This window comes from Lepidochelys kempii, chromosome 2 (assembly GCF_965140265.1).
Source record: "Lepidochelys kempii isolate rLepKem1 chromosome 2, rLepKem1.hap2, whole genome shotgun sequence".
In the NCBI taxonomy this organism is placed as follows: Eukaryota; Metazoa; Chordata; order Testudines; family Cheloniidae; genus Lepidochelys; species Lepidochelys kempii.
The window spans coordinates 195,600,489-195,623,809 of record NC_133257.1 but is presented as its reverse complement, the minus strand read 5'-3'; the positions used below and the strand labels follow the sequence as shown (position 1 = coordinate 195,623,809).

General features: G+C 43.9%; 1 protein-coding gene across 3 annotated transcripts in view; it reads right to left on the bottom strand.

Annotated features, from left to right (window-relative positions):
* GADL1 (glutamate decarboxylase like 1) overlaps positions 1-23,321 on the bottom strand; it is a 109,033-nt gene that overhangs the window by 51,488 nt on the left and 34,224 nt on the right. For all 3 annotated transcript variants that reach the window (XM_073333370.1, XM_073333371.1, XM_073333372.1), the window contains exons 7-12: positions 21,343-21,422; positions 21,177-21,231; positions 17,357-17,473; positions 12,179-12,243; positions 11,839-11,920; positions 4,843-5,042 (exon numbers count right to left, since the gene is read on the bottom strand). In XM_073333370.1, coding sequence (XP_073189471.1) covers positions 4,843-5,042; positions 11,839-11,920; positions 12,179-12,243; positions 17,357-17,473; positions 21,177-21,231; positions 21,343-21,422 — 599 coding nt within the window. The remainder of the gene's footprint in view (positions 1-4,842; positions 5,043-11,838; positions 11,921-12,178; positions 12,244-17,356; positions 17,474-21,176; positions 21,232-21,342; positions 21,423-23,321) is intronic.

Sequence of the window (23,321 nt, the reverse complement as noted above, 5' to 3'; positions counted from 1 at the left end):
AGCCATAGCCTGAGTAAAGGCACTAGGTAAGGGGTTTTGTGCGGCCCCTGCTGTGAATGGAGTGGTTGCATACTTCTATCTGTCTTCTTTAACTACAGTGGCTCCAGGACACTGGCCTGGAGTTTGGAGAACATTGTTCCCATGTCACTGTATTGTTGTTAATCGCTGTGTCCCATTCCACACACAGCAATATTCCATACATCTAGCTACCTGCATTTATTGAATGTACTTTATCTCCGGTTTGTTCGGTCAGCAACTGCAAATTCGTAATGCCAGCATGAGTCTGTGTGTGCAGTCAGCATGATCAGACCCCATAAAAGTCCTTTTGCCAGGATTCTGGCCAGGGTCTGGGAATATTTCAATAAATCTGCCCGTTTGTTGCGATACTTAGGCATTTTTCTGCTTGTAACTGCTTTTACTGGTTATCGCCACATACAGTGAGCACAAATAGAGGGAGAAGGAAGAAATCTGTCAGAACACCAACTTTGGGCCCTGTGTACCTGCCAGAGGAAAGTCCCAATATGGGCACCACCAGCACAGTTTCATTGTCACAGTCTGGCACTTCAGCTGAGATCCTGCAGAGATTGTTTATCCAGGGGCTCAATAAAGAATACCTTAGAGAGCATACATTTTTCAAAGCAGAGCATGGGGAGTTGCCGTGTTGTTTGTGGTTAACCAGACTTGTGCATGTGACTCATTACCCTTAGTGTATATCCATATAACCCGATTGCCATGACAAAGTGCTGATGTCAGCTCTGAATGCTGTATCTAACTGCATGCTGCTGAGATCCTTCCACCCGTCTTATCAAAATGAAGCCAGCACTGAATCTCTCTTTCAAAGTCCATTTAGATCAGCAGTTATGTTCGCATTATAGTTTGCCACCTGGTCACCATGATCAACCACAGTACTGTTCAGGTTGACAAACCGAAGCATAGAATAAAGAAAGATGCTTTATCATTATTGCACCAAGGATTAGACTGATTTTATTATGGGCTCGTTAGCAAACTGGGCAAAGACCCACCATGCCTCTGGAGGAGATATTTTTGTGGACTTAAGTGAAACAAGTTTGGTGACCGTGACTACTGGCTAGATGACATTTGTCTATATCATAAAACTACAGCACCGAGCACAACAAACAATCTGCTCAGAAGAGGTCCTAGACTGAAATAGCCAGTGTTCCCTCATTCATTTAAAACAAAACTTTACACGAAAACACAACACCAGTCCTCGTTTTTGGATGACCTAAAATGAGATCACCTTGTTTTTGAAAGAGGTTAGCAATTTTAAAATAGTGTTAGCAAGACGGTTTGCACTGTAGAATAGCTCTCCCCCCATGGCTAGCATTTTGTCTTTTTTTTTTTTTTTTAAATCACCCACTGAAACAAGGTTAAAAGTGGTGTGTCGCTGACATCTGATGTTTCTCTGACCACTGTTCACAGCCAAAAAATGGAGCCACTAGAAAATCCATCACTCTCGATTTCTAATGTCTGGTCCATTTGGCACCAGTGGTGTACATCTTTCCATCATTGACAGTGGAACTGTATTTTTATTATCCCTGGACTGTGGAATCACAGAAGGGGCGGAGTCCTAGTACAACAACTTCATAACAGAGCAGAAAAAACAAGAAGTATTTGAAATTAACACTGCAGAAAATGAGGGGGATCCAGTAGTGAATGAAGCTAGGTTTCAGGAGGAGGGGTCCCTTTAGAAAAGGAATCAGACAGAAGTGATACGAACTGTGGAGATGATGGTCTAACACAACATCCAGATGTGATCGCAATCTTGTGACATATTCTAAAATGCAGCTTATTCCACAAAGCAATAAGGGAATCTAATTATTTGCCACCAGGACTAAATGTAAAGAAAATAATCTCCGAAGTGATCAGCTGAGCACTCTGTCATAAGTACTTTAAAAATAAGTCCTTTCAAGTAAATAGCTTAGGAGCACTCGGATTTGATCTAAATGAATGCTATGAAAACACGATTCACCTCTTTTAAAAAAAAAAAAAAAAAAAAAAAAAAAGGAAGAAATCAATGCAACGGCCAATGGGCAGAGTTTGATGCAAAGGAAGCACAGAATTGCAATCAGATTAAAACCTTTGCAACTCTGCCTGGCAGTGGAAAAATTCTCACCTTCAGATTGTAAGGTCAATGGACTAGCTCCAGGTCATATTCAGGAACGCTAAAATATCATCTCTACAGCATCAAAGTAAACCCTACTGTAACATAGCAAGAAAAAGGCTGCACAGTTAGTCGTGTAGTTATGAAATCTGTTTTAGTGCCCAGGGAAACAGATGTCTCAGCTCCCAAGTGCCCGTGCCCATGCAAAATCAAGATAGCAAAGCAGCTACTGTACAGAATATCACTGGTAGCTGTTATCTGATTAAGGCAATTTCATTAAAAACAAAACAAAAAACCCCACACTGTCACTTAGAAACACCACCAGCTAAATCCTAACTATCAAAGAAGGTATTGATCCCACCATTAATCTGTACATTCTCAGTCAGATGACCTGTGCCGGTGACCTTGATGTGGCTGAATCCTTCTACTGATAGCAGAAGGAACTGACGCGCTCTGTATACATATATTAACAGAGGGCCCTGAAGTGCACACAAGACTGCAATTTACTCAGAAGACTCTAGGGACATTTAAGCAGCAGAATCACGACAGTAGATTTAGTTTTCAATGACTTCCATCTAGCGCCACCTTTTTTCTGTATAATACACATATTTTTAGGCAATTAATGTTTTAGCTTTGTCTTTATATGGAAGTGTGGAAGAGGAACTGTCCCTTTAACTTGCACCATTGTAAACGCTAGGGTATTACTCTCTCTGACATGGTATTTGGCATCAAATTAAAAATAAAATATTAACATAGGTCTGATAAGTATTATTATTTATATTTATTATTTGTATTTTGAAGCCAAGGAGCCCCCGTCATGGATCAGGACCCTGTGCTAGGACCCTGTGCTGTACAAAAAGAACAAGAAAAAAAAAAAAGGACATTATTTTAAAAGATCAGTGTCCATGCAAAATAACCCATATAAATAATTCTCTTCCTAGAGCCTCTGGCAACACCATCTTGGAAGTGCTCATTGAGGGAGAATTTTACACAGTGCACAATGAGCTTATGGAACTTACTGATACAAGACAGAGGTCAAGAACTTAGCATGGTTCAAAAATAAAAAAGGATTGAAAATTTATAAGGATAACAAGAACATACAAAGATACACTAGTAGAGAGGTTTTGCAGGGATGCTTTAGGGAAGAAGCCAACCTCTAATTAATGGGGCTTAGAAAGAAAAATTCCCTGTGGACCAGGTATTCTATAAGATCCTGCTGTACGGTTTCTTGCATGTTCTTCTGAGGCACAAGATACAGGCCACCAATGGAGTATGGACTTGATGAAGCACTTGTGAGATCCACTATGGTAATCCCAACCTTAATTTTTAAATCCAGGTTCTGCACCTGACTTTCAAGAACATTATAGCTCATGCTCAAACATATTTTAAAAACAAAGCATTAATTTCAAATGCCTCTTGGAAGCACTTGCAAATGCTAGAGTGGTGGGATTTCTTGGCTGCTGCAAGGAGCGAAGCCACAGATGCTAACACACTTTAAAAACGATGGCACTCTACATATTAAAACCTTGTCTGCACCAGGGAGTTGTAGGGGAAGGGGAGGAAAACCCACTCTCCCTACAGATGCCACCCCCAATTTGGTGGCATAAAAGAGCCATAAAGGGGCTGCAGTGGCCCCAGGGAATTTCCCCAGCATACACTGTCTATGGCATGGAGCATGAAAGAAGGCAGGAGGAGAATGGTAAATTCACCTCCAGCTGGATACAGCACAGAATCTGGCCCAATGTGTTTTGGTATTAATGAAAAACAGCAGCGCTTATTCTAAATTAGATATCTGAAATAAAAAGGGTGTTCTTCACTGGACCACATCAGTTTCCAGATCACCACCATTAGGCCTAATACAGATTGATGGTTTCCCTTTAATTTGGGCCCTGAACTTTATTTTATCCCTAATTTATCAATTATTAGAAGATTTTAAAGTTACAAAGGTTTAAGTGGTTTCAGGATAGACCAGAGGCGGGTAAACTACAGCCCGCGGCCACATCCGGCCTGCGGGACCGTCTTGCCCGGCCCCTGAGCTCCTGGCCCGGGAGGCTGTCCTCCCTCCTCCACAGCCATGCCATTGCACGGTGCAATGCTCTGGGCAGCGGGGCTGCAGAGCCTGGCCTGACCCGGTGCTCTGTGCTGCAGGGCACAGCTGCCTCTCTTGGTGCAGCTGCACTGCCAGTCACCGGTGCTCCAGGCAGCACAGTAAGGAGGCAGGGTGTAGTGGGGGATTGGATAGAGGGCAGGGGAGTTCCAGGGGCGGTCAGGGGCATGGATAGGGGTCGTGGCGGTCAGAGGGCGGGGAACAGGGGTTGAATGGGGGCAGGGGTCCTGGGGAGGCAGTCAGGAAGGAGAGGAGGGGTTGGATGGGGCGGCGGGGGGCGGTCAGGGGACAGGGGGGTTGCATGGGGTGGTGGGGGGCAGTTAGGGGCACAGGGCAGTTAGGGTCGGGGGGGGGTGGATGGGGCAGGAGTCCTGGGGGGGGCTGTCAAGGGGCAAGAAGCAGGGAGGTCAGATGGGGGCAGGGGCCGGGCCATGCCTGGCTGTTTGGGGAGGCACAGCCTCCCCAAACCAGCCCTCCATACAATTTCAGAAACGCAATGTGACTCTCAGGCCAAAAAGTTTGCCCACCCCTGGGATAGACAGTGCGCTGCAACATTGTTCTGGAAGCTTCAGTCAATTAAAATAAAAAAACATTCAAATTTGAGATCAGGTACCTAGCTAAGGCAAGGGCTCGGTTTACTCTTTCCTCAAGTCCTGTAGTTCCCAATGCCTTCCATGTCATCCAGAACTTAAATGCATCTGGTCGTCTGCTACACTGGATAGACTTGTCTCCTGTGTCGTAGCTGACATCATAGAACTTGTCCTGCTGGAACAGGTAGGAGGCCTTGGCAGAGTAGCATTTCTTAAGCAGGTCCTATTTTAAAATAAAATAAAAGTTTAGACTGCTGCTGTGCATTTAAAAAAAAACCCTTTGAGAGTTTCATAAGCAACATTATAAGTAGGAAATTCACTTTCAATTAAGAACGGATGTAGAATAAAAGCTTGACTACAGAATTTAATCTGGATTTGCAACTGTGTGTTTAAGTGGCAGCCATGCTGCACGTTTTCTAAGTAGATCATGAAGCCTATAAACATGAAACCTCACTGAACATCTCATATAAAGAACACAATCCATTTTTTAAATTTCAGTGTGCCTGACTAAAGGTATAGTTCATATTTCATTTCTCCATATCTGTTGCAAGTTTGATTATGAAATGGTACAAGGTGTCTGGCAACACTTTTATTAAAAGTCTCTATTTCTGTAACAGAATGTACAGGTTTTAATCTGCATTACAATACATCACAGATAACTCTCTTGAACTGGTAATAAAACAGAAGAAAATATCTCAAGACAAAATCCAAGGGATATAAAAGTGATACGAGTTACCTACCAACATACGTAGAATAAAATCTGTTAGGAGGATGAGAGAATAATAAAAGGGAACTACATTCCTCACTTCAAGTCACTATGTCTTCCTCCTTCTTTCCTTGTTCCTTCAATTCCCCTTCAAACTTTGTGCTATGGACTTGATTGAGGGGCACAAAAAGGGAGAGCACTCAAGGTGGCGTGTGTGGGGACTGGACACTATCAATACCACTAGCTTCCCAGAAGGGCCAGCAAATCACCACCCTGTCTCACCTCCATACTCGCCAGCAAAACTGACCTTGTAGGGAGGAAGCTCATGCTATCACCTTGGAAAAAGTGGTACCGTAGCTGCTCTCCCCTTGCTCTCCTCGGAATGGTAATGCTCCTCCTCCATACCCACAAGTTGGAGCAGTGGCTGGAAAACCACAATTGGGCCCTACATTTGTAAGATTTAAGAAAGCATCCTCTGTCCTTTTAGGAGATTGGAAGTCATGGTGACAAAGGCAAGCAGATGGAATCTTCAAATCAAACAAAAGGTCAGACACTGAGCCTTTTCCAATCCCTAAAGTTTCTTATAGTCTTATGTTCTTCTGAGTGGCCACACACCAGCTACAGTAATCTACCTGTACAGCCATTGCATCACATTAAGTCAGTTTTAAGAAGAAAGCTTGCTCTCATGGGTGGACATCTAAGTCAACTAGCAGAACAGATAGTGCTACAGTTTGAAAAAGAAGTAGTGGTGTTCAAAAAAAAAAAAAGTGAGTTATTTGGTTTGGCTCCTATGGACTATGCCTCACAATTCTTTATAGTATTTCAGTTGTGAGGGTGAGGCAGGTATGGACACGGCGTTATCAAAATATAACATAGCTGCATTGCAGAGGGTGTAAGGAATCAGAACCTGCAGCACAGCCAGTCTCCAGGCAATCTGAGGAGCGGATCTGGCCTGTGGTAGGCTGCCTCATTGGCAATAAGAGTCAACAGACTAGTTCTTAAACCCAGCAGCAGCAGTTTGGTGGCTGCTCAAAGCATTCGCCCATGACTGTGATAGCTTCTGGCTTGGAAACAGCCCTGCCCCTGTTTTTCCTCATTCCATGTAACCTGGTTCTGGCCCATGGCTCCAATTACTGATGTCTGGCTCCTACTGTAGCCACCAGGGCTCACTCTTACTCTAACCACCAGTCAAAATCACCCACATCCCTGTCTCTGACAGAGAGCATCAAAGGATATTAGTTCCCCTCATGTCATTCTTTCCTATGGAAAATAATGATGTCTATCACAAAAAGACCTAACATGGTGTGTAATGTTACTGCAAGCCATGGAAGGTCACTCGTGGAATAGACGTGAAGAACACCAGTTATGGAAAAGGTAACTGTCTTACCTCAATTGATGTGCGTGCTCGCCCGCCACATGCACCAGTGCCGGAAATTTTTCCCCTAGCAGTACCCATAGTGGGGAGCGCCCCCCAGAACCCCCTGGAGAGGCGCCTGCCTGGCACGGTATAAGGGGAGCTGCATGCTCCTCCCCCCCCCCCCCCAGTTCCTTCTTGCCAGACAACTCTGACAGAGGGGAAGGAGGGTGGGATGTGGAACAGACATGAGCAACACATCTCAAAGAACACCAGTTACGGAAAAGGTAACTGTCTTTTCTTCAAGTGATTGCTCATGTGTATTCCACAATAGGCGATTCCAAGCTACATCTGTTGGAGGTGCGTAGAAGTTCACAAGTTCCCAGGTCGGAGGACAGCCCTGCTGGACCCGGCGTCATCCCTGGTTTGGGGGACAATCACATAGTGCGAGGTGAACGGGTGAACCGAAGACCACATGGCGGCCCTACAAATGTCCTGGATGGGGACATAGGCCGCGAAGGCAGACAACGAGGCCTGCGCCCGAGTTGAGTGTGCCCTCACAATGGGTGGCAGGGGGACACCCGCCAGCTCATAACAGGAACGGATGCACGAAGTGATCCAACTGGCACGCTCTGCCAAGGCGACAAACAGTTACGAGGACTTTCTGAATGGCTTGGTCTGCTCGAGGTAGAAAGCCAGAGCCCGCCGCACATCGAGCATGTGGAGACGGCGCTCCTCACTGGACGCATGAGGCTTGGGGCAGAGGACTGGTAGAAAAATATCAGAGACAGAGACTGGCAGAGACCACCTTCAGTAGGAACACGGGGTGCGGGCGGAGCTGGACCTTGTCTTTATGAAAGACCATGTACGGCAGCTCGGAGTTCAGGGCTCTGAGCTCCAAGACTCGCTTGGCAGACGTGATTGCAACCAGGAAGGCCACCTTCCATGAGAGACGAGACCAGGAGCACATGGCCAGTGGTTCAAACGGGGGCCCCGTGAGACAAGCCAACACCAGGTTTAGGTCCCACTGCGGGACCGGGGTCTAGAATACGGAAAAAGACGGTCCAAACCCTTAAGGAACTGGCTAGTCATAACATGGGAAAATACCGTGTGCCCTTGCACCGGCAGATGGAAGACTGATATGGCTGCCAGGTGCACCTTGACTGACAAGGACGCCAGGCCCTGGGCCCTCAGGTGGAGGAGGTAATCAAGGATAAGCTGGATGGGGCGGTCACTGGGGGAGACACCCTGGTCCACCGCCCACCTAGAAAACCGGGACCACTTCACCAAATAAGCGTGGTGAGTGGAGGGCCATCTACTTTCGAGGAGGACATGCTGAACCTGGTCTGGGCACATCCTTTCCTCTCCACCTAACCACTGAGCAGCCATGCCACGAGATGAAGATCTGCCAGGTTGGGGTGGAGGAGGCGGCCCTGGTCCTGAGAGAGCAGGTCCGGGGGGAGTGGCAATGGCCACAGCGGAGCTACCGCCAGGCCTGTGAGGGTCTCGTTCCAAGCCGGGGCAATTAGGAGGACCCAGGCCTTGTCCGTCTTTATCTTCTCCAGGACCCTGCTGATTAGCAGGAACAGGGGAAAGGCATAGAGAAGCCGGCCTGACCAGGACAGGAGAAAGGCGTCGGAGATAGCGCCCCTCCTCGGGCCCCCCTGGAGCAGAACCGGGGACATCGCCAGCTCTGCTGAGTTGTGAACAGGTCCACCTGGGGAGTTCCCCACCTTTGGAAGAGCCAGTGGGCCACTTCCAAGTGGAGGGATCACTCGCGAGGAAAAGTCCCTGCTCAAGTGATCCGCCAATTCATTCCGGGTGCCCGGTAGGTAGAAGGCCTTCCGATGGATGTCGTGGGCTATACAGAAGTCCCACAGCCTGAGGGCTTCGCAGCAGAGGATCAGGTCCCGCCTTGCCTGTTCATATAGAACATTGAGGCCATCTGCTGCTGTCTCTGGACTGGGAGGAGCGGCAGTGCCGGGATCTACGACGACCACGGGACTACGATCTCGACGTGGAGGACCAGTACTGGTGGTAACAGCTGCTCTGTGAACGGCCTTGAGGGGCAGACCCGCAACAGCGAAAAACCAGCGATCGATGCCCAGGGCTGCGATGTCTTGGTGGAGACTTGGAGCAGGAGTCCGAGTTGACGGCATCAACAACTGTGCCGTGATCAACTGCAGTACCCTCTCCAAGACGAGGACTGATGGTGAAGCCCGCTGCAGTCCCAGCCGATAATCGCTCCTTGAGGATGAGCAGTGCCACAAGTCCCGGACGGACAGAACCCAGCCAGACAGTCTAGTTGGCGTTGTGGGCGATCCACCTGGACTCTGCCCCGAGCAATTGCTGGGCAGTGATCGGTCGGGAACGTTCCCTCGACCCTTTCTCTTTAGGTCCGAGGCTTAAACAACTTGCAAATCTTGTCCCGGGCCACCTGGCACCTTTCGCTGATATGGGTTTCTCCCAAGCAGCGCAAACAGTCTGCGGGCAGGTCACTTCTTGGCATTGAATACCTACAAGAGCTGCACGACTTAAACCCCAGGGCACGGACCATGCCACGGCCTGGGCTCACTGACTAACTAAACTAAATAAACAGCTAACTAACTACAGGTACTAACGCTGAACGAACGAACGAACAGTTCTGGGGACGAGCTACAGCAAAGCAGGAGCACAGCAGTTCCGATGCACCTTCACTGGCGGCAAGAAGGAACTGAGGGTGGGGGGAGCTTGCAGCTCCCCTTATACCGTGCCAGGCAGGCGCCACTCCAGGGGCTGCGGGGGGCGCCCCCCTCCCATGGTTACTGCTAGGGGGAAAACTTCCGGCACTGGTGCATGTGGCAAGCACGCACACCTATTGTGGAATACATGAGCAATCACTCGAAGAAGAAATTGCTATCACCAGAACTGAACAGCTTCATAATTGAATCCGTCAGACTACAGACACAGCAGGTGTTTAAAAAGTAGTCCTATCTACTTGGAGTACAGTAACTCCCTGCTTTACGTCCTCTCGCTTAATGTTGTTTCGATCTTACATCCCTGCTAAATTACAGAACATGCTCCATAAACATGCTCCATTTAAAGTTGTGCAATGCTTCGCTATAACGTTGTTTGGCTGCCTGCTTAGTCCACAGCTGGCAGCCCCACATCAGCTCCCCTACACCACCCTCCCTACAGCGGCACCCACCCTCCGGCAGACCCTGCGAATCAGCGCCTTCCCCCACCTACCCCCGCCTCCTGCCCGTGGCAATCAGCTGGCTTGTGGCGTTCTGGAGGGAGCGGGGAGGAGCGAGCGCACAAGTTTCCCCTCTCTCCCCTGCCTCCCGAATGCCACAAACCAGCTGATTGCCATGGGCAGGAGGCAGGGGAGGGAAGGGGGGAGGCTGTGCAGAGTCCTCACTCCTCCCCCCACCCTCCTGTCCCCTAAACATTGCATGCCAGCTGATTGCTGTGGGCAGGAGGGAGGTGGGAGGAGCAAGGATGTGGCACGCCTCTCCCTCCATCCCCAGCCTCCTGCCTGCTGCAATCAGCTGGCTTGCAGCGTTCCGGAAGCAGGGGAGGGCGGGGGAGCCTGCGCACTGAGCCCTCGCTCCTCCCCCCTCCCTCCAGAACACCGCAAGCCAGCTGATTGCCCGTGGGCAGGAGTCAGGGGAGGGAGGGGGGAGGAGCGAGGACGCCACATGGAGAGTAAAGGGGGAGGGGAGAAGAGGTGGGTTAAGGGTGGGGGCTTGGGGGAAGAGGTGGAGTGGGCGGGCCAAGAGTTAAGTCCCCGGCCCCTGGTGCTTGCAGAGTAGGGGAAGCTGCCGCTGCTGTTGTGTGACGTGCTTCTCCTAGCCTACAGCACCTTCAGCCTCCTTGCCTGCCTCATTGTCTCCAGTGCCAGTGGGCTATGCCTGTGTGGGGTAAGGCAGGGGCACCTCCCAACTATAGTACTGTACTGTATGGCAAAAATTCTCTCTCTCTCTCTCTCTCTCTGGAACCTAACCCCCCGCATTTACATTCATTCTTATGGGGAAACTGGATTAGCTTAACATCGTTTCACTTAAAGTCGCATTTTTCAGGACCATAACTACAACGTTAAGTGAGGAGTTACTGTAAATGCTAATTCCTGGGAAGGTTACTCAGGAGAAGAGAGTGATTAATTCATGACGGGAAAAATGAAACTTATTTCACTCTATCAGTGTATGCAAGCAGAAACAGGAGAAGTATTGCCCACCTATACCTCCCCAGAAATACCGGTGAGCCATCTCTTTTCCATCTACCTATCCTGCTGATGCACTAGTGCAACGTGCTGAAGTAACTCTGCTGAACACAGCACCTCCTGTCAATCTGTGACAGCACCAACTAAGTCCAGCTGATTTTTATGCAGCATAGCACATCACCGGGACAGGCAGACAGAGAAGTCACCAAATCATATGGAAGATATGGAAGGGATGAAAGAAACACACCAGCACAATGCAGTGAACAATGGGGAGAGGCAAAGGAGCAGTGGTTGCAAGTCGACCTAAAATTTAGTGCAAAGGAAGGAAATATTTAGCCCTAACTGTTTAATGAATGCCACCTAAAGACTAAATACTGCTCCCATCCAAATGGATGAGAGTTTTGCCATGGACTTTGATGGGAGCAAGATCAGTCTCCAAATGCTGGAGACCACTTCATCCTGCATCTGAGTGACTGAGCAGCTTACTTCATGATCTAAAGCAAATAAGTTACAGGAACACCACGTGAAAATTCAACCCTGGTATAACTCTGTTGAGTTTAGTGTCATGGGTGAATTTGGTCCCATATCATTATTTGTCCTTTGTGACATTGTATACATTTTTTACAAGTCCCTACTTTGCATCGGAGAGTGTAGTAAAAATAACTTGCAATTGCTTTCTAATTATCTCCACTTCCATAATACAGCAATGACAGACCCCAACTTTAAAGTTGCATTTAAAAGATAACAGGAGGACTTACAGAGTTGTCTTTCACCAGAAGAGCACAGCACTGGATTCCTGCCATCAACATTTTATGGGGATTCCAGGCAACAGAATCAGCCCTGGGGAATTGAGGAAAGAGGAAAAAAACAAATGATTACCCTATAATCACAACTGTAAATAGTGAAAAATACCCATATATAGTACAAATGCCTATAACAGATTTCTGAATCTTCCCCCCTGCCCCCACCTACAAATTCTGTGGTCTCTTCAATTAAAACAATACTTTGGACATACAAACCCCAAAGAGATTCTTAAGCAGTGCCCCTTCCCAATTAACGCCCTTCCTAGGTGTTCCCATAAGCCATTAAACTATTTACCTGTGAATGCCATGCAGAAGCTTGCGATGCTTCCTTGACATCAAAGCTGAGCCACCCCAAGATGCCTGTTGAGATATTTACATAACCAAGACAATGTTATTTGTATATTCTAATGCTCTATAAGTATTCCCACTGCATTATTTTATAAAGCCTCAATAATCCATCTTATTCGAAAGCAATACTCTGTTTTAAATGTGTGTGATCCTTGCTCATGGTGCCTAATTGTATACTCAGTGACATCAATGTAACCATGTTGAAATCAAGTTGGTTGCACTGGTGTCTAAGAGAGCCCAAATCTGCAAATCTTGTTCACTCGCTCTCTGTAGCACTTACATGAGTAGTGCCATTGACCTCAGTGACAATACTCTCTCAAGTAAAGGCTACTCTATGTAAGTTGCAGAGTCAAGCCCAAAATTTGGACCACTGACTTTTACTATGGAATACAACGTCTGCAAGCATGTGACAGCAGCACCTAGGGTCTGATGTTGCATCACTGAAATCCATTATCAGAGGGGTAGCAGTGTTAGTCTATATCCACAAAAACAACAAGGAGTCCAGTTCTAATTTTCACTCCATGCATCTGAAGAAGTGGGGTTTTTACCCACAAAAGCTTATGCCCAAATAAATTTGTTAGTCTTTAAGGTGCCACAGGACTCCTCGTTATTTTACTGAAATCAATGGAATTTTTAACATTGATTCAACATGAGCAGGATTGGACTCCAACTACCTAATAGCTGCAATGAATCTATAAGTCTCAGACATTAATGAAGAGTTTCCATGCAGCTATGCATGGAAAGGGAGATTGTGGGGCACACATCACATAATGTGCTCAAAGCCTTTTGTAAGAAATTATTACTAGTAATAAAAGAAAAGGGCTCCGTGTTGAAGGCATTGATCTTGCAAAGAGCTCCAGTCTGGCAGAACCCATGCTTGTGCAGAGCAGGGACTTAAGCAGGGATCCACACAGGTACAGGGACCCACCCATGCAGAATCCATTGCAGAACTTGCACCCAAGTGATTTAAAAACGCATATGCAGAATGTTTGTGTTAAAATGTACCTGGCAGGGATTTCTGCCTAAATTGGAAACATTTTTCCAGGAACTAAAAAAAAACAAACAAAATTTTGTGGAAAATTTCAGAAAGCCTCACAGAAGAGTCCTATTAAAGATCAATATTTTTTCTGAATGGGTAATGCAAATAAAATGGTTTTTATACATATTTATGAAGCAATTGTTATATGATGGATATACTGTTACTGACTGGAAGTTAGGCCAAAAGCCATGTGATAGGATTGCTGTTACTGATTGAAAGTTCGGTTCCCATCCCTGCACAGCTCTGGAATGATCAAAAGAAGTGGAACCACTGCTGTTCTGCTGTATGAGGCCAGAAACCAGAAAGGCCATTTAGAAGGATTCCACAGCCCCCTTCATGTTGAAGAGCCAAGCAAAATGTTTCTCCGCTCAACAAGAATGCTCAGGGGATTGTGGGTGGACTAGAAGAGAGGTAGGGGTGTGGTCCGTGGGTCATCAAATTATCTAGATTCATTAGCAATGAATCCCACACAGGGGTGGGGCACACTGAGCTATGGCCGCTACTAGAGCCCAAAGATAGCTCTAGGTGCTATACCTGTATGTTGGGGGAAGGGGAGATTCTGAGGCCCCTATATCCTACCTTGGCCCAATTTTTTCAGGGAAATGTGAATTTCACGCTAAGGGTGAAATCTTGACCTGATTCAAGTCACCGGGCACTTGCTCAGCTCCAAAAATGGACAAATTCATACAATTAGATTACTCAGAGGATTAACACACTGTGGTAGCATTTCACTTATGAAGACCTGATTTAAAACATAACTTTAGGTCATAGCAAGTGACCTAGACGTAGTAGTTTCAGTCTGGTCCCCAGACACTGTATTTAGCCTCACCCTAGGAGAGGTCTCAGTCCCGGCATACTATTAAATTAGGGGCTGAGGTGCACTGGCACAGCTGTGTGCTGATGCCTGAACAACCCACATCTGCACAGTGCCTTCCTCTTACTGAAGTCCGCAAAAAGGAAATGCCAAGACTGGATCCTGAGAAGTACTGAGCATCCACAATTTCTATAAGTGTAATAAAGTAGAAATACCGGATCCAGGTTTTCAAGACGCAAGTATGGGAAATGCAAGTATTCATAGGAGCAGCTGCACGGAGGTAAGTTGCATCAGGTGGTCTATAATTTATCTATATCAGTATCTGTTTCAGAGGCAAAAGGCTAGAAATGGTATCTGTCATAACTGGGAGATAGGAACAGTGAAGGCACACCAGGGAATGAAAGGTTAAAATCATGTCTTACAGGCACTTATATGGCTCACTCTACGGCAGTATGAGAGTACCATACAGTCTTATGTATGTATCCTCAGAAAACCCGTGAAGTAGGAAAGTGCTATTATTCCCATTTTACAGATGGGGAACTGAGGCTCCAAGGAAATAACTGACTTGCCTCTCAGATCATACAGTAAGTCTGCAGCAAAATAGTGAATTAAACGCAGGTCTCCCAAGTCCTAGGCTAGTGCCCTCACCACTGGACTACTCTTTTTCTCATACAGGAAGGAATCAAATTTCAATAATAATACTCCAGCTGTGAATCTCAAAGTCCCACAACTTCCCTGTAACTATTAATAGTTATTATTCCAATTTTACAAATGGGAAAGGAAGTACAAGGAGGTTCACTGAGTTTCCCAAGATCACACAGCAATTCTGTGGAAGAGCTGCAAATAAACTTCATTTATGCTAAATGCCCACTCATTGGCTAGGGGACTGATCCGACACCCATTCAAGTCATCAAAAAAGCTCCCATTAATTCAGTGGAAGTCAGATCAGGTTCTAAGACAATACAACTTTAATTATGTGTGTGATAACAAACTGAGCTTTTCATTTTTATTCAGAGTTCCTCTTTAGACAATACAGACAAAAATCATCACATAAGGCCCTGCATTTCATAATCAACAAGTTAACTCTTGAAATACAGCATAACTCTTTAAAAAAAAGAAACACACACAAAAACCACAAAAAGTTCTGCATCCACAAACACAAACTTGTAATTTAAAGTGTTGTGATTTTTTTTATATTTGGAGAAGGAAATCTAATGAATACGTAGTTTCCCTAGTATTGTTTGACACAGGGTAAGATTTGGAACTGAGTTATACCTGTGTAAATCTGGAATAACTCTACTGACTTCAATTTTAGACAGCATGGTGAATAGCTCTTGGGATTGAAGCCAATGGCGTGACTGATTCACACCAGTGTAACTGACATCAGACTATGGCCCTGCTGTATAGAGCACTTACATCTACTCAAAATCATTTGATTTTAATTGTTCTTTATTTTTTCAAAACTATAAACAGGGCCATATTAGGTGTTCTCTTGATAACCACTGGACTGCACAATGCATAAATCAGCACAGAACTAGGCTTTTAGCGTTCAAACGCTATTTTTAGTGTACATGGGGTTGCTGTTTCTTTTCAGAATGGCCTCTGATCACCATGACTCCTAAAGATTATTTCTGAATTACAAGTTCCTGTGTTTACTTGTTTTCTCTTTCTTATATTCATCACTGATCATATTACAAATATCACTTGAGTTCTTTTCTGCAGTTACAAGAGTAACCACTCCACAATTCTGAGCTTGAATAGATATATATGGCTATACAAATTAAAAATATAGGGTTACAACCCCTCTACATGCACACACAAATACCTACCACTAAAAGCGTAAATAAACCAAAGCCCCACTATCAGCCTACAGTAAGAATTCTCAAACTTTTTCATAATGTGGGCCACATCTTAATAGCAAAGTTGCCGTGCTCACCAAATAGCCTCCCATTCATAATCGTGCAGGACACCTCCCCTTCCTCTGGAAATCAAGTAAGATCCCTGAGGCAACTACAGCAATTGTACACACGGAAAAGTAAAATTTTCCTAATATTAAATTATTATTTTTAGCTTCTTAATATGATTTATCAGCTGGAAACAAGAAAAGCCAGCTCTCTGCAGGCCACTAGCAAGTCCTCCTCAGACTGCAATTTAGGAACCACAGGCCTAGGACAATTATCAGATGAAAAATATTAGATTTAATAAAGCAATGCCCTAACCATGCTATTTCTCCAGCACTTCTATTAAAATGAATAGGGCCAATCCATCAAATCAATGGCAAAACTCACTGACTCAATTAGAAGCATGATCAGGTTAAATATAAAAAAAGTTTGTATTTAAAACTCAGGTCATTGCCATTGCAAAAATCTTAAAGTGTTCAAAATCAAAACAAACAAAATTAAATCTTCCATATAGACCCAGGTCCAGATTTTCCTCTGACTACATCGGTATAAATCCTGAGTAATTCCATAGACTTCAGTCAAGTTATTCTGGATTTATACTAGTGTAATTAATAAGCAGAATCTGGGCTACAAGATTTAATTTTAGATTAAATCATTTTAAAAAATTAACTCTTCGTGTTCATACCAGTAACTCAATGGTTACTCCAGACAGAGATGATAAATTCAACTTTCCAAACTTTCACTTGTATAAGATTAAAACCTTATCATACAATGAAAAAAAGGGTTAGAGAACATTTTATTCTGAGCAGCCCAGGAAAGTTTAAGTGGGTCAACAGGAAAGCCAAATCCACGAATGTGCGACAGCCATCAGTTATTGCGATTAATGCAGATTTTGCTCTCATTTAGACAACTATAAACTCGTTGACTACAAGTCTTGCTAGTCTCACTGGGAACATTTGACTTTGACCCAACTAACAGTAATTATGCTATATCCAGCCCATATTAAGAAGTTGAAAGAATTTGAAGGAATATTTCTATACAATTCTCCTCTTCAAAAACTGCATCGGGTTTTGTTGTGTCTTTTGGGTGGGAGGAAGGAGTGGGAGGCGGTTTAGAAGCATTCTTAAAGTACAATCTGGCAATCTGCAAAAAGACTTTGACCAGGTTTCAAAACCCACTTCTTTGCTGGTTTTCAGCAGGCAGAACTTAGCAGAGAAAGTGGCTGCATTTCTGCTGCACATGCAAAGAATGGCAAATGGAATTAAACTCCTGTCTAATTTCTGAGTGCATGGAAATATCACAGCTGCTGAAGAAAGCATCAACAATGCTGAAGCAATACTAACAAACTACATGGTATATAAACTAACTTACATCCACATGCAGCCAAAGGCCATGTTTTTCACAGATATCAGCTATTTTATCCAGAGGATCAAATGCTCCCAACACAGTTGTACCAGCTGTGGCACAGACCAGAAATGGTGCTGCCCCCTGTGAAATGATCCAAAACAAAGAAATGTCATTTGCACTGTTCACATCCTCTAATATGCATGCTGAGCTAAAATATAACGAGGTCTAGAAAAATAGGGCAGGCATAACAGTGTCTACATTTTAGTTTCTCAGCAGTAAAAGGCTAACATATGAGGTACTGTATTTTAAAGTGCTGACTTTCAAAAACCAGCATTCCTGGATGACATATGGTTATGGGCTGGAAGCCACTAGATGCAGACTATATTTTGACAGTTCTGAGCCCTGTAAAGATGAAAGCATGCTGGATAGTTGACATCTCTCTTTTTTCACTCTAATTGTCATTTCACAATCCTTTCCCTCACACTACTGTGTTTGCTGCAGTTCTGCCGAATACTGACGGCACCATTAGCTCAACTATCAGGCAAGGAAGTGACTCCTCATCTCTCAGGGGATCCCACCTGCATTACCTTGCAGTGTTTGTATTCTTCACCCTGCTTAGTGCAGAGGTAGACTGAGCTTGGTAACATTTTCTGCCTTAGCAGGTGCCAGCATATTCTAAAGCTGGAACAATTATCACTAACCCGAATGTCAGTGGCCCACAGCAAGTCACTGTGTCTGTCCTACTCTTCTAAAAATAGTAAGGATTATAGGCAGTGGTTAAACATATAGCGAGATCTTCTTCCATCTCTCTCTCAGACAGATTAGATAGATTGAGTAGTGAAACCTTTGGCAGCTTTGAGGTCTCTGGCAATTCTCTTTCCCTTTTGGCCTCAGCGGCAAAAGTTTTCCTTTTTAGTTAATCCTAGCAGGGTGATTACAATAGTAGGCGGAATTCTGCCCTTCCGATACAAGCTTGTAGCTCTTACTGATGTCAGTGAGACTTGCACATGCAACCAGGTTTGCAATTACTTAGAGAAGCTAAATTCATCTCAAGCAGCACTGAGCGATGGAATTCTCAGGTCAATGGGAGCGGTTAGTCCTCTGCACCACTCAAGGTCATGCCCAAACTGATATTAAACTGTTGAATTTGGGATTTCATCAACTACATGTTTAATTTTAGGCTAACAAGAGGGACCTCTCTCCGATTTATTTTTAGGGCCAGATCCTCAGCTGATGTAAATCAGCGCAGCTCCATTCATTTCAATTTATAGCAGTTGACAATCTGGCAATGTGATGTTTTATTTCGAATGAAATCCAGATCAATCACTTACTTTTAAACATCTATTGAAGACATATAGGCTTCATTCACAATTACACTAAAACAACCTTACACCTAACCATGTCAAAGGGCCTTGCGGGGGGAGTCAATTTTACTTACACTTCCAGAGCAGTGTAAAGTGGCCTTAGTGTAAATGAGACTCAGGCCCATATGTTCACAAAAATCTCAATCTGTAATGTCCCTCTGAACTTTTGTTCATTCCTCTCACAGTCTAAAACAAGTCAACTAATCTGAAACACAACAAAAGAGCCTGAAACTAAAGTACCCAGTGAAGCAACACTTCCGCCATGGCAATAACTCTATGTACTGATTACATTTAACAAAAAATAATTAAAGAATCCCTACTGGTCTGCTCCCACAGTAAACGAACAGGCAAAGCCAAAACTCCCACTGAAGCCAACAAGGGGTTTGCCAGAATTAGGCCAACAGGATTGGGTCCTCTATGAATTCTTGATAACGACCATAACATTTTTAGTAAGTAAGGGAAGCATGTTTTTATTCTGCTTGCCGCTATATTTAAGCAAATCCTCTTTTCTGAGTTTTTTTCCTTTTTGCTTTAAGTTCCAGGTCTAGTTGTATCTTGTTAGTAAAGAGGCCTAGGGTTTTTGTCTATTATGCCTTATGCAGTGTTAGTCCCAGGATATTAGATAGACAAGGTGGGTAAGATCATATCTTTTTTTGAACCAACTGTTGTTGGTGAGAGACAAGTTTTCAAGCTTACACAATGCTCTTCTTCATGTCTGGACTCTATGGAAGCTTGTCTCTCTCACCAACAGAAGCTGGTCCAACAGAAGATATTACCTCACCCACTTTGTCTCTTTGTTATGCTTTATAGAACACTCATGCAGTTCCACCACTGCAGAATTGGAAAAAATAGTCCTCTGGTGTGATAAGAATATTTACTGCAATTCACCGAGACATATTGCTGTGGAAAAAGTAGAAAATGGCATTTAATCAAGGAGAGAGGTACTTACAGAACCTAAACTGAAATGAGAGAACCTTTCAAAGTGCTTGTCATTCCCATTTCAAGGCAAATGAAACAATAATAAACATCAAAGAAAGAAAATCTGTAACCAGAACATTTTTAATAAGGAAAAGGTTTTCTTTTCTATAAAAATCAGTGCAAAACAAATGGATTTAGCCCACTCTTATTTTAGGTGCTTTTCTTTAAAATCATCCCAAAAAAAAAATATCTATCAACAGTTCATTCACAGGCCAAGAAAGGAAAGTCCTTTTCTTACCTGAGCAAGGAATTTTTCCCTATTAGCCCAGCTAATGTATTACTTTTTAGTTGCCCAGTTTTATTTTCACTTCTGCTTTCTCCTACCTGCTCAAAATGAGTGAAGTGTAGCTCTTCTCCTTCAGCTGTCTGGGAGAGGGGAGGGGGGAAGGAGGAGGAATTTGTTTTGCTATACAATTAAGCCCACAATAAATCAGTAGTCAGTCAACTAAATATGGTACACAGTGGGGAAATAACTGTCAGTTTTTGGTTAAGGATATACCTGTAAGTCAGCCCTTATTGAAAGCTCAGTGTCTTTTTCATTTACTCAGTGTGCAAGGCAGGATGGTGCAAGGCAGGTTGGGACTGTCACTTCTGACTTCATTGCAAAGTAGGTGTAAGTGTCAGCCCCATTGTGTGTGGTCCAGCACATTAACATCCTAGATGACACACCAGCTGTCTGTATGCGATTCCCAGATTGAGAACTAAGGGCTCAATCCCAGCCCTTACTGCTTTGATGCACAAGTTGGGTGCATAGAGGAAGGCCCAGGTAGCCAACCCAAGGAGAGATGATCTGCATCTTAGGAGTCATGTTGTAGCCCCCAAGCTAGCGAGTTCATAAGCTACTGTCAGTAACAAGCACTAACTGGCAAACTGTCGGCACACACTTTGCTGCTGCTCAAAGGAGCAGCAAAATACATCCCACAGTGCATTACCCTATCCCTGCAAATGCTACCCCCACCCATCTTCCTGGATGTCAGGATCCCTGGAGGAACATAAACACTGGATGGAGTCTCTGATCCCTGTCACTGCCGTGAGCGGGGTGGAATGTGATACTACATGCTAAGACAACAGGCCTTTATTGCACATACTTCCTAATATTTGCTGATTCTTCTCTTATAGCTTTTGCTACAGTTAAGATTGTTACATTATAAATCAAGAAAGCAGCAACAGTTTAAAGCAATGCATTCATCATGTCAATTTACGAAGGCTTGAGGGCAAACGGAATATTGTGAGCGGAAAAGATGTACGAGAGTCCTTCAGAGCAGCATTACTTGATCTCATGATTAACACGAGCAAAGGCCTTGGGAAACGTTAATTGCCTTGTACAGCATATCCCCCGGAATTCCTGACTTACTGAACAATTTGTGGCAAGCAGGTTGCACGCATAAGAACATGTGTATATGAACTGCCCTATTGTAACTTTCGCTCACTCTTATTCCCCTTTCCTTCATTCAAATGCACAAGCGCGCAGCCTGCATACTCGCTCTCTCCCCACCTCTCACCTCTTTCCTGGCCCGCTGGACTTGTTTCTCCAGTTCCTCAGGTATCATCTTACCTCTAAGGGACACAGATTTAAAACTTTTTCAGTTATGTTCAAATAGGTTACTTACTTACAGCACTACTGCATTTTAAAAGGATCAGACCATGGCAATGGCTCCGTTTCCTTACCTTTCATCTGTTGTGATGAAGTAAACATTCTGCGTGCCAATCCCCAGGAAAGAAGCTGCCTTGTTCATGGAGTAATGACACTGAGTAAATGAAAAAGACATCAAAAAAGTAAACAAGCAATTTAAAAAAAGCTTGACATGGCGCATAATGACATCAATATTTGACAAAGGTCACAACACTAACTATATTTCCTAATACAAACAACAAATTGTGAATGCTGTGCAGAAACAAAATAGCTAAAGTCAAATGACATGCACTTAATGGTACAGTAGATAAAGAGGCAAAGAGTAATGTGGTTGACATTTAAGATATTGTTATGGTATCTTTTTATCAGTATCTTCACACAAATGTGCACACAAAAACCTGCTTCTCATTTATACTAAAGCAGGGATTCTCAAACTGGGGGTCAGGACCTCTCAGGGGGTCACAAGATTATTATATGGGGGGTCGCGAGCGGTCAGCCTCCACCCCAAACCCTGCTTTGCCTCCAGCATTTATAATGGTGTTAAAGTGTTTTTAATTTATAAGTGGGGGGGAGGTCGTGCTCATAGGCGTGCTATGTGAAAGGGGTCACCAATACAAAACTTTGAGAACCACTGTACGCAGCACAAAGGGGCCATAAAAGTAGAAATAAACACACACTAGTCCACATTACACCACTCTAGCAGTGTGAAGGGGCCTTAAAGTGGGTGTTTACATTATGAGAGTGGTATAAAGTGGCCTTAGTGTGAATAAGAATCAAGTTAACAATCTCTGCACTGTAGTTTGCAGTTTTTCTTCTGTTTAATGCAAAGATTCAAAGTTTCATATTTTATCATAATTCTAAATTCCATATTTGTGACCTAGGGCTTGACTACTCATGGAGTTATTCTAAAGTAACTCCATGTGAAGACACTTACTCCAAAATAAGAGTGCCTTGTTCTGATTTATCTTAGTTCACGGTCACAGTTAGCTATTGCACTTTAAATTCACACCCTGCCTTAATCCAAATTAACCTTCAAGTTTAGACAAGCCTTGAGGATTCGATCCTGCAAGGTACTGAGAAGCACCTGCAAGATGCTAAATGCATTCATCTCCCATAAAAGCTAGTGGATACTGATGAGCCCTTAGCATCTCACACAAGCTCTCAGTATCTTGCAGCATTAAGGCTTGCCCTAAATCTGACAGAACATATTAAAATTGCTCTTGTTGGAAAACGGAAGCAAATCCTTCATGTTATTATTTTAGGGGTTATAACAACAACATACATTCCAACAACCCTGACGACGTCTAGAATTGTTTCTTTTCATACAGGAGATGAAGCCAGGTGGTTAATTAATTCCATTTTCTTCCACAGGGTTCACACAAATGCAGTTACAGAGGAACATAACTATGAAAAATGTACAGCACTTTAATGTGTGAGTATGAATATATCAAGGGTATTCAAGCCTGTCACGCTTATTTTGATGAGATGGATCATCTCAAAGGGTTTTCTTTTTCTTTTCTTTTTTTCCTTTTCTTTTTTCTTTAAACCAGGAAATTTTTCCTTTCAACTAAATGAACACAAAATACTAACAGCTAATATCAGTCAGTCAATCTTTAAAATGTTTAATTTTCTAACATGACACATTCACAAAACCTTTAGGATTCATTCATTTAGACTACTGCAAGAATAATAGTATACATAGGTGGACAATTAAGCTTGTGTTACATCAAATTACATCACTAACTGGTAATATATTATAGATCTGCAATGTTTTTTGTTCATGAGAGATTCAGATTCCAGCAACAGAGAGTTTCAAATTATTTCTGAATGATTAAATAAATTAATAACAGCAATTTTAAAATATAAAAAAGCTAGCTTATACCACTGACTTTTAACACTAGGTTCAAATGAAAAGCACGACACTGAGTCACTTGGAATAATCAAATTGCTCCAGAAAGCGATGGATCTGCAAAATCTAGAAGTTGGTAGATAAAAGCAGATCACCGAATCACAG